Consider the following 12,556-nt stretch of genomic DNA (forward strand, 5'->3'; position numbering starts at 1 on the left):
ATAACAATAGCAATAGATAATTTATCATGCATAACAAACTTGAAAAAAGAAATTGCTCACGTCTCAAATCAACACTTCTCATTTCAAAAAGGCAATTGGGCGTCCTTTGTCCCTATTTGTATATAAATATCAATGACCTCGTAGACAGATCTTATTCCTAGTGTCATTTGCATTATGTTGGAATCATAATTAAGATAAATAAAGTATTACATTTATCGATGATACCCCTGGTCGAATATATTACATATTACATTCGTATATCAAAGGAGGCCACACATGGTGATTGAAATTGCCTGTATAGACAGGTATGACAAAATTGCATCAGTGGAAGAAAACAATCATTTCTTTGTGTTAAAATTTTGTTTATTTGAACTGTATACAATCGGTCTTGTAAAGTAATATTAACAAATATGATACACCGAAAATAAACACAAAATTAAATAATAATAGATATTATATATGTAATTATAAAATTTATAAATGCTATAAACAATTTCATCATTTGTCGACCCTTCTCAGCATGTAATAGATATTTGTGACCGTTTTTGGCTGACAAAGGCTAAAAATTTAACTTCGCTTTCAAAACGATTCTATTGATTCATGGGAGATAACAAAAAATATGATTAAATATTAAGAATTTGAGCCAAATATCCAAACCAAACTGCCGAACAACATGATGCATTATTTTCAAATGTGACTCCATCAATGTCCACTATTAAGTCTATTACATTTCGAATTTGCTTTCAAATTCAAAATTTCAATGGAATTGGTACCATACTATTCTATGGAAATCAACGTGTCGAAACATCTCTAAAAAAGGTGTGTAACGAGGAAAATGATTTGAGATTGTTAGAATCTACCAGACTATGCTATAGATTTAGAAAGCATTTGATTTTACATTTCAACATATACTATACTTACACACAGACGTTTTTAAGTGGCCATGAAATGGTCCAGGAATACAAGGTAGACTGCATAAAATTATTGTTTCAGAGCTTAATATGCTTCTTTTTTAAGTCCGAAAAAACATTTTTATATTGAAGTACCAGCGACTAAGTGTCCACCTAACCATCTGTCTGCCTTTCCGTTATAGAAGTTTACACAGGGAAGGCAGAAAGGTGGTTAGGTAGTAACTCATTTTCTGGAATTACAAAAGAGGCACATTAACCTCTGTGACAGCAATTGTCTGGGTTTAAACGACCATTGAGCCTTTGCGTAGTCAGAAGTGTTTCAAAGGATGCAATCTTGTGTAAAATAAATCGAGGTGGTCATGCATTGCTCAACTATTATCTTTCATGAATCAAAAGAATCTTCATGACCTTTTCAAGAAAATGAGGTAGTAACTTCCTGGGATTTTGAAATTATACTGTTTTGAATTAGAATCTCGTAGGTAAATGCATATTTGGTATCCCCATACTGAGATAAGCAATATAATATTATATTACTTCCTACATAATTGTCCTACTTCCTTTTGCCCCCTCCCTCATTATTCATATTACTCCATCAGATCATGAAACAACCTATAATTCTGTGTAACTTTATATTGTCCTAATGAATTTTTTAACAATTATTCTCATTCCCTTTAACAAATACAGTACATATTTCGGCAAATTATGCGTCGGAACAAAGGCCGCATACCCAATATGAATTTCTCTTTTTTTTAATTCTACAGTCGACCTGAATAAACAAATGACATAGTCATATATTTTATACTTATTGTCATGGAATGTTAAATTATCATAAATTATACTTTTTAATATCGTCGGTCATCATATATACATGTTAACTGCCGTTTCCTATCACACGCCATAGCGGCACAACCCATTCTTCTAATAGACGGTTCCATCATCTAAAAGAAGAAAAACCATGACTTTACGGAGATAGTTCCCATGACATTCAAGGGGCGCTCAATTGGTGAGTTCTGCACCTTTGTGATTCAACCGGAAGTTCAATAAAAAAAATCTAGAATTGAAACAATCGGAACCTGTTCAGAAATAATCAACCGAGCGCCTCCCTTTTATGAAATACAGCGGAAGCTAATTTTATGCCACTTCCAGGACTTTAACAACACTTTAGTTAAAATTCCACTAATAAAATTACACCCGCAATATATTACCGATGTCGTGAAGTTACTGCTCGTGAGAATGTTATAAAAGTTCTGGAATTGACAAAAGTTGCTATTAGCTTGATTTCAGTCCTATTAGACAAGAAACTAACATGAACATGAAAATAATAGTCCGTGAAATGTAAATGTATAACATATAATTAAATTAATCCTTATAAATACACGGTGAAAAATTGTCAACGTGACATTTTCATGGTTTCTGATTTCAGGGTGGATTTCGGTCATATTTGGTAAAAACAACACACACACTGTTGATTGAGCAGAGATTATATGTTGAGGCCAATACCCTGGTTTAAAAGCTTAAGACAATATTTTTAAAATATTCGTCTAATCAAAAGCATCAACAGGTGGGTGCGTAAAATTATTATATCAGATGATTTTAAGTCAGAAAAATTCTACTTGCATTAGAATTATGGTTGCATTTCTTGGAATCAGAAGGAGTTCGACATCCTGAGTTTAAATGAATATTTACATCTTCACCTTCATCAGCCCATTCATATATTAATTGTTGAACAGCTTGACTCTGGAATAACAATACATGATAATAATCCTAACCTTTTATCATAAACCATATAAAATATAGTGAATGATAAGTTGATATGACATACCTAGTTGAGTTTCAGATTCTATTTCTTAAGAATATTCAATGTATTGTTTAATAACTAGGTTACTGAAACTGATTCATTAAAGCGTTTGACATTTTTGAAAGATAATCCTACCCAAATGAAAAGGAACAATCATTGGACGGATTTCTATTCTTGTGAATAAGCTTTGTTCACTTAAGCTTTTTGCCCGATTTTTGTTCTACTGTAAAAAAGGTTTAATAAGGATTTTTGGAACATATTATCGTTATCAAAAATACCAGATCAGATTGTAAAGGTACAACAAAGAAGTTTTAAGATTATACCGCTGGCTTTCTTAGAATTGTCAAACACAAATTCATATTCATTTAGTTTCCTTTTAGTTTACAAAGGTGAGTGTAAATAATCTACTATTCAGTCATAAACAGTATGTACTCAAATTTGCATTGAATTAAATTACACATTGAATTGTTTGTAGAATTGATTCAAAGGAAATTTTTTCTTCTATGTCTGAATTAACAGGAACCACAGACGTCGGAGTGTAAAGTGGAATGTTGGTATTTGACGAAAGTGTATCCTATACGCTCTAAGCATAAATGTGTCAGAAAATATGTCAAATTTTGGTTGATTTTGGAATTGGGTCGAGAGAAAGTTTTTTAAAAATATCATTCCCGGTGGCATTACTGAAGTTCAAAAGTACATAATGTTGACAAGTGACGTATTATAATGGCCATTCGTACTCTGTTAAATATTATATTTTATATTATGAATCTATGATAGCCTATGATATTTATATCAAATATTCATTATCATTTGTTCAAGGCACCCTGTTGGTGTATTTGGTAATAAAAGCCCTCTACTGTGTGAAAATAATATAATAATTTTTTTAAAATTAATGACGCCAAACTAGATCTACATAACCGTAATTGTAATGGATGAATTAGCCAACAATAGTGTAAAATTTCAACGCCTATCATGTAAAAAGTAGGTCTGTCATTTTAGACATGGCGGTTTATTTTTTGTGCATAGCTCAAACTGAAATGAGACATTTGACAAGTTTTATACTATTGTACTGTAAGAGAATGCAACATTTACTAGACAAGTTAAGTAATAGATAATAGCTATGCTTTTCAAACCTGGTCAAATGACATTTATCTTATTTGTCAATGGGAATTTATTTGACAACATGCATTGTAATAAGTAAAATAATCATCAGAATCATTTAATATTATTTGAATTGTTTGGCATATAAACATTGAGACAACGTGTTAAATCTTGCTTATTCATCACAATTATTTTACATTATAACTCTGAAACGAAAATGAAATGAATGGAGTTTTACATTATAACTCTGAAGACATTCTTTCTGGTAACTGATAGTAGACGAGACGAGACGTACGCTACAATGATTTACATAGTCTTAGTTGAAATACAATCTAAATTAAATAAAACAAAATGGATTCATGATACTACATGAAAAGACAAGCAATGTTTTTATAGAAGCAACTTTTTTAAAAAAAATTATAAACGATATTTTATTACTCCAAAAAAGATATGATAAAGATAGTACAAATATTAAAACAGAACTTAAACATGTTATTACACAGAGTTTCAATACAATATTCAGACAAATGACAAAGATTGTATACAAACATAATCTTTTTCAATATTTTTTATAAATATCATTGAATAATGTTTCCTAAAAAGTAATTCAGATGCTTACCCTATCTATTTTACCAAAATTTGAATAAGTTTGTCTTGGACCAGGATATTCTACGTCACATCTTATAACATAGGACGCCCACATCTCTAATATATTATTCCATTCCTGGAAAACAAAAAATTATAATTAGGGTTAGCAAAAGGTTGGACGTAATGCCCCGAGTTCATAGATGCAAACCTTACAGTGTTCTCTCATTTACCTTTAGTACGCAATTTCCTTACCATCAGGAGAACCAGAAAGCGCAATTCGGTGCCATTTTACCTCTAATACGCAATTCTCTGGTATAACTCACCTACTAGGAGAACCAAAAGTTCAATTTGGTACCCTTTGTATAAGTAATATATCCGGAGGGTGTCCCCTTTAGCTACGGACCTGTACTGCCTGTCAATTCACAACAGAAGAAGTGCACACACCATGAATTCGATATTATTCCCATTGAAGCCTGTAGTTAATTTTTACTTCAATCTAAGGATTTGAACCACCTTAAACCATTTCATTTTTTACCAGTTCCCTAATTAAAAATAGGGTTCTCAACTTACCAGCTTTCTAAGTCTTTTGTTTTCCCTCATACGATTTTGAACCAGCAATACATATTGCTTATCAGTGGAGCTTAATGGACCTATGATGTAAAATCAATAATATTAAATTTCAGAAATTTTACATTTCAAAAATGTTACAGACAGTGTCAATGAAAAGAAATCAAATCTAAATAAAAAATACAAGAGACATGTTCAATCGAGATAAAAAGAAAAGAATTTACAATTTGCCCTACCTGAGTTTGGTAATATCGGACCGACTACAGTATTCGAGTCTCGAGGAGGATTGGGAGCGACGATGTTTGCAGGTGAATCACTACTATCTGAAAAGAAACCGCCATTAATCATTTTTGAGACACAAAATAAGTGTCAGATAGAAGAAAACTAGAAATTTTCAATGAAAAGCATAGAGTATTCATATTTGCTTGATTCGTGGTAAAACTGTCTTCACATTCAGTTTTTGGGGCCAAGCTATAGTAAGAAGCTTGCTCACTTTTCATATGAAGTAAACAGTAAACCGTGGCTACTTGCTATGCATAGGAGATACTGATACGGTTGGGAAGAGTATACTACAGTAATTTTTGCCGTGGCAGATTTCCTGACTGCACACAACACAGTGTTGCTCATTGCAATGGCTTAATTTTCCTTTGAGTTTCAATTTTATACCCGTATACTTACAAAGACTAGAGCAGAGATTGTTTCGACAGCGAGTTTCTTTCGGACATCGAGAACATGATCGACCTCGTTCATAAGGGTAATTACCAATGAGACGACCTCTTAAAGAAAATATCACAGAGTTAAAGGGTATTTCTATTTGATAATAGTCTCAGGTTAAATCAACAATAATCATATGTATTTATGACTAATTAAAACTTTGGGTTAGTTTGTATGGCAAACTGTTCTGACATTTGGCATGTTGAATAAATGTCTTAAAGCTAGGCGACTTGTATCAATGTATTATTATGTTTGAAGGTGTGCTTATAGTAAGCAAATCATATTGTGTTTTAAGAACGAACACGACATCTTAACGGTGACTAACCATGGCAAATTCTACAGAATTAAAACCCCTTAGACAAGGAAAGACAATATTACCTTGGTGAATAAAAGCAGACAAAAAGTGAAGAATGACGAACATTGTTTCTTCCATAACCCATTGTAGCACAATGAGCCATACCACAACCAATTCTGTGCGATTCAGCCATCACCATCTGCAAACGAAAGGTTTGTTTTAATAGTATCTACCTCCTGGACCAGGTATAACGAGCAGTTGTGGGACCAAACATGGATTGGTTTCGATCAAGACATTGTAAATCTTGTAAACGATCGTCACCCGAGAACCAGACTGTTCTATATCCACAAAAGTGGTTTTCGAAAAAATTGAGTTCAAAGTTTCAATGCCACAGATCTTTTTACCATTTCATTGAAACTAAGCAAAACTTTGCATACTTGTTATTACTGGTCTAAATTGACTAAATATCATTACTTTTCTATCTAGTACGCCCCCATTTAGTGGTAAAACATGATTTGAAGGAGAAAGAACAATTACCTAAGAAAAATCATGAAAATTCTGAGAACCAGACTGTTCTATATCCATAAATTGACATACAAAAGCTGTCTAAAGCCAAGTAAATACCCTAAGCATATATTTTCATTCATATAATGTAATAACAATCCAGTTCATATGACAAAAAAGTATCAGAACCATTATGTTCTATCTCCAAGTCACGTGATCTCAATCTGAAATCCAATTGGATAAAAATACACATAGAACAGTATGGTCCTAACAAAAAATAGAAAAGTGGGATTTTTAGAGTTGAAAAAACTCATTTAAAATGATATTAGAGGTCTGAAATTTGGTACGGACATAGAACATGGGCTCTTATCTACATTTAATATGCTAAATCAATTTTTCACAAAAGTGGACATAGAACATTCTGGTTCTCAGTATGGGTTACTTGAATTATGCTATATGCTGAAATTTGTTTTATTTTTCATTAGTAATGAAATTACCTGAACAAAAGAGCAAGCACTGCCACAATCTCTTCCATAGTTAAAATACTGTTTTTCTTTGTGCCAACTATTTAGTGCTCGTCTTACCATTTTTCGCCTAGAGTGCCAGTTTTTAGCGTAACCTGAATCGAAAAAGAGATTTTCTCCCCGAACATTACTCCTTGCTGGTCTTTCATAACGACATTGACGTGCATATTGTTCAGCTTTTCTTGCTAATGATGTGTCCCATTCCTGAAATATATTAATACTACACCTTAGGGAGATACGACTCAAAGAATGGAAGGAAAAGTAAAATAGTTTTGTCCGCAAAAAGATGCTTATGGTTCTTAATATAGATTTCCATATGTATAGTTCCATCGTTCTATTCAAGATAAACGTCTGTTTTATGAGAACGAATATTGACAAGCATTGAGTGATTTGTGGATCCAAAAATAATTCTGATCCAAGTATTTAGGAAATTAAATCTTTGGGTTCCTTTAAGCATAATATGGTGGTGATTGTAAAATCATACAGCAATCATAAACACAAACAATACTATTATTATACTATACGCTAAATTAACCTTTCTTATATGTCTCTTTATGATTTTCTTAGTCACGCCTTATGCGCTGAATTAATTCCTTAAAGGAAATTTATTCATGTATGTTTTCGTTCTTTACAGCATATAAAATGATCACTTTTATTTGAGTCTGGGTGACAATGGGCTTGAGATGTAATTAACATGCTTTTACGAGTCATTCTATCCTTTGAAAACCGACAAGAAAGGTAGCGAAACGATAGGTGATGCACATAAAATGTTGTACATTGTACTAAGTATTTGTTATTATTGGAGTAAAAAAACTATACGTTCTAAGTGAAAACTATGCAAAATAAGAATAAACAGCAATTATTACTGACCAAATTCTTTAAGCTCTGCTGTAAAAGTAATACTTCAAGCCATGGTTTCGTAAACCATCTACCCCTTTAACAACTTTCTTAGGTCCAGTTTCACACAAAACCAGTGGGAAAACATAGTCAAGGAAACAGGCACTGTCTACTATTTCTAAATTTCAAGAGCATACAGTTTCTAACGAAACAAAAATCTATTGGAGATATGGTGATTGTAAAATTATGGTACCACTAGCAGCAACAGCTCAATGTTGAAAATATTCAACACACATAACTCTTGATGAAACTTAAAGGCCATTTCCAAATCTGAGATAAATTCTGAGCAAATGTACATTTTCGGAGTGACACTATCATAGCTGACTTAACCATCGAATTTACGTAGCATAGCTGCACAACTAAATTAGACATAGCACAAATATAAAATTTTGATCTTAATGTTTTGCCAAATATGAGAGCCCGTTAGTCACAGTATTTTAGTCTCTTTCAACATTTAACTAACCAATTAATTAGTTGCCAATAGTAAAAATTTCGTCAATGAAATTTTCATGCTGTTGTTAGAAGTGTTTTGCTTAATTCAATCTGTGAAAAAATTAAAAAGTTTCAACATCCATATAGGAAATATTTTGAATTTATTTTCAATTGAAGTGTTTAGTTCAGATGTTATGTTTAGAATAGTTTTGCTTAATTCAATCTGTGAAAAAATTAAAAAGTTTCAACATCCATATTGGAAATATTTTGAATTTATTTTCAATAGTCTGAACTTATATAATATAGAATTTGGCTTATCCATCTTATCTTATTTGTCTAGACATTGTAAATTTACGTCATTGTCCATCTGTACCCAGTATAGGTGTCTTTATATATTTCTTTGAATGAAAATAAAATGCATTAAAATGCACATCAAGATCTATTTAAAGAGAAAAATGTGCATCTGTAAATAGGTGTTGTAAATGTCAATGAGTTATGTAAATAAAAAACAGTGGACAGATTTACAGGTAGATAAACAATTTATAGGTTAATAGAGCGAACCTGTCTCCAGACTTTTATTGACCTTTTTAACTTTAATTTACAACCTATATCTATATTTACATTTTACATTTGGCTTTAATTTGATTGAATATATTTAAAACCAGGGACAATATATAATGTTAAATTACATATTAACACAGGTAATAACAGTAGATCTATTTTAAAACATATATACCCAAACGCAAGTTTAATTAAACGTTATTGCTGTGTATGCTCATTTTGCTAAAATAACTGCTAATGTTTGATCCAGAAAGAATATTGAAGATTAAACGGGAAATGTTATTTGAATAGCAGAATAAGAAACTCGCTGATTCTGTGTGTGTTTTTTAAGTCTGTTAAAATTGCTGATGATCATCATATCATGATTTGTTATTTGTACACCCACACATATTTTTCCGTCCTCAATAAGAACACAGAAGTGTTTTTTAGGGGAGAATGTATTTTATTATTCCCGTGTAAGCCTACAACATTTTTTTTAAAAACACTTAACGTGACATGATGTACACATAAATCAAAATCTGGAACCTATCTTTAATCCCCAAAAATGTAATATTAACCTCGTTTTATATGCAGGTGTGTGGTAAATTAACAAATATGTTACTATATGTAATCTGATGCAAATATAAATTACCTGTGTCACAAGCTAAACTATTAAAAATACCTAAACCATCACAAACACAGACAAAACAATAGTCATGCTACTCTGTACATACAATGTTGAAGATGTTGACGATATGAACATCTATAATTATGCTCACGGTCCAATTAGTTTCAATTACAAATATGTTAGTTACAGTTTATTGTCAAAATTTACAAATTGTTCATATTTGAATGATATAGGATATATATGAATGATATAGTTTTTAAACTGAATATTTATTTACAGAATTTTCCTTCCAAATTTTTCTCATGGAGATTCAGCTAAAGGTTAGCTATATACAACAATTTCAAATTAAAAATTCTTATCTAATTTTGATTATTTATTTTTCAACACATATGATCGCAATTAAGCATATTTTCTAAGGATGGTTTCTTCAAAACATATGATGGCCATCAAGCATATGCCTTTTCTAGGGATGGTTTCTTCAAAACATACGATGACAATCAAGCAAATGTCTTATTTAGGGATGGATTTTATTGAAACATATGATGACAATCAAGCAAATGCCTCTCGTTGGGATGGAATGGCATTGCCCTGGACAGATCTCACTAAACGGAAATCGTATAATGTAATATGATTGAAGGAAATCAAAAACATAAAAATTGAACAACTTGAATTTCGCAAACACCTACACATCATTGACAATAATCATTAATCATTAATTATTTTTTACGCCTTAAATAATTCAACTGACTTTGTCTTGTTTAACACCGGAACAATTAAAATTTTGATTTCACCGGAAAGCAAAAAATTCTACTATCTACTTGAGACTAATTGAGACAAAAGGAATGCGATGTATTGTTGAAATTCATTGACTTCCACTTGGTCTATTTGCTGTCCGGACAAAACGTCATTTTATTGACTACCAATACTTCAATATAAAAATACTATAATCCATATATTTTCTACAATTTATTGTTTTGAGAATCCTCACGACATACTTGAACAAATAATAAAGATGAATGACTCTTTCTACTTAATATTTAATTTGTCTTTTTGTTAACAGTTGTTAATGTCATTGTTAACACGTATTTTTTTTTAAATATGCATGTTTACCTAGGAGAGCATCTGGCACTTCATTTGTACGACGTATTCCAATATTCTTAAAAGCTCAAAACTGTGAAGAAGTCTTGTGAAGCAAAACGTAAAAATCATGTTTTTGAAGGCACTGCGCCTCAAAATCGTACATTTCTTAAAAATGTCTGTATATTGAGACGATCCAATGGTTCAGTCTGATGTTACATTTCACAATAACGCCCCAGTAGGTATTTTGTGAAATTCAATTGAAATACAATGACAGTACTCAACTTAATGTATTCACGGTGTGTTACATTTTGCAATTTAAATGTATTTAAACTTAAATTACTATCTGTGTGATAAGCGTGTCTGTATTGACATAAGATTGCTTTAACCCCATGTTTTAAAGTTTTAAAAAGTACGAAGCGGTAGTTGTTACGCAGTACAATAGTTCTTGGAACAAACTATTGAAGAAGTAATTTCCTACATGAAGCTTTTTTACATTCATTGCTAGAAACAGAACGTCTGAGGCGTTATGGTGCCGTGCAGTTGTTTACGGAACTGAACTGGTGCGCAATCTACCTACCTACCTAATTCAAACTTTAGTGGATTCACTGCACCCATACTAATTTGTATTTCAAAATTTCTAGAAAGAAGGTCTAAAAATTAGAAGTATTAAAATGAACATCTTAATGTCATACTTATTTTTGAATGTTAGTTTTAGACATAGATATAGATATATAACAGTCTATGCTGTGCATCAGTTGTGAAATTTGAAAATAAGATTTGTACTAATGCGTTTGTGTGACAATAGATAATTCAATATGTCGTTTCTGATCGAAAACACACATTTTTATGACAAAACCATTAAAAACTTAACTTAAAGCAACTCAACAAATCAATAAAGCTAATTTATCACTTAACGAAAATAACGTCATCTAATTATAACGACAATATCCGGTTATGGTATTTGTTCAAAACCTCTATTGGAAATTATGTTATGTTAAGGTCATAGGGTGGAAAACTGTTTTAAGAAGGTGGATTTTCTATTAAGCTGTATTATCTTATTATTGAAATATTTAATATAATAATATTCCTAGGTGATATATTAACTTGAGTTCGACAGCTTTCTTAACCTTAATAATATTGATTTTAAGGGAAAAAAACGAATCTTCTAGTATATGGTGAAATTTCTTGCATTAAAATGTAGTAAAGTAAAACTTCATTTCTTTTGTAAAATGTTGAATATTGCAGTCTAATGTTACTGGAATCACTTTTATAAAATATGACATTAGCAAAATATAATTAATCAATAAGTCTTTCAGTTATCAGTTGTCCGATCAACTACAACTATGACATACAAGAATTAATCAATATGAAAGTCCGAACAAGAAATCATTGAACGTTTTAAACTATTATGTTGCTAAAATGAGACAGTATTAATATATTGTAAGCAATGTGCATTTTTAAAACCATATTCAAATTCAAATCGTCACACTTAATGAGCGAACTGAATGAAGAAAAGTAGTCCATGTTCTCATAAACAACAACGCGCATTGCGTTAAGTGAAAATATAGAAATTATCCTGACAATGCCATTGATGGCCTACCAGCAAGCATCAAAGCGGGAATTTATTATATTTTGATCAGACGACTATGATCAATGACATTTTTAGAGAAATTATAACAAATTTAAGGTGATGAAAAACTGAAAATTCTACTTACCATTTCCCGCATATTGGATGCTCGTTCAGATCGACGATATTCATTATGCCTGTCTAATATAATATTACGAAAATTACCAATATCGGCAATCCCTGTAATACTAATACTTGGACTAATAAAAGTCACCAGTATCACTACTTGACTAATTAATCTCATACTAATAATACTAATCAACTATGCCTACTATTAACAAACATTAGCCTAAATCTTGTCTAAATCCTGCCTTCATCCAGTACACACACTCTTTATAAACCTTCGCTAC

The 12,556-nt window shown here is 31.3% G+C and overlaps 1 protein-coding gene across 1 annotated transcript; it reads right to left on the reverse strand.

The window, feature by feature from the left end:
* Positions 1-1,753: 1,753 nt before the first annotated feature.
* On the reverse strand, positions 1,754-12,450 carry LOTGIDRAFT_155468 (hypothetical protein; the record flags this gene model as incomplete). The annotated part of the gene is made up of 9 exons (XM_009067021.1): positions 1,754-1,849; positions 2,598-2,648; positions 4,430-4,534; positions 4,969-5,048; positions 5,202-5,288; positions 5,644-5,741; positions 6,058-6,173; positions 7,063-7,206; positions 12,295-12,450. 9 exons carry the CDS (start codon positions 12,448-12,450, stop codon positions 1,754-1,756), a joined length of 933 nt encoding a protein of 310 aa, XP_009065269.1.
* Between the last annotated feature and the right edge of the window lie 106 nt (positions 12,451-12,556).

Source organism: Lottia gigantea (assembly GCF_000327385.1).
Source record: "Lottia gigantea unplaced genomic scaffold LOTGIsca_8, whole genome shotgun sequence".
NCBI lineage: Eukaryota > Metazoa > Mollusca > Gastropoda > Lottiidae > Lottia > Lottia gigantea.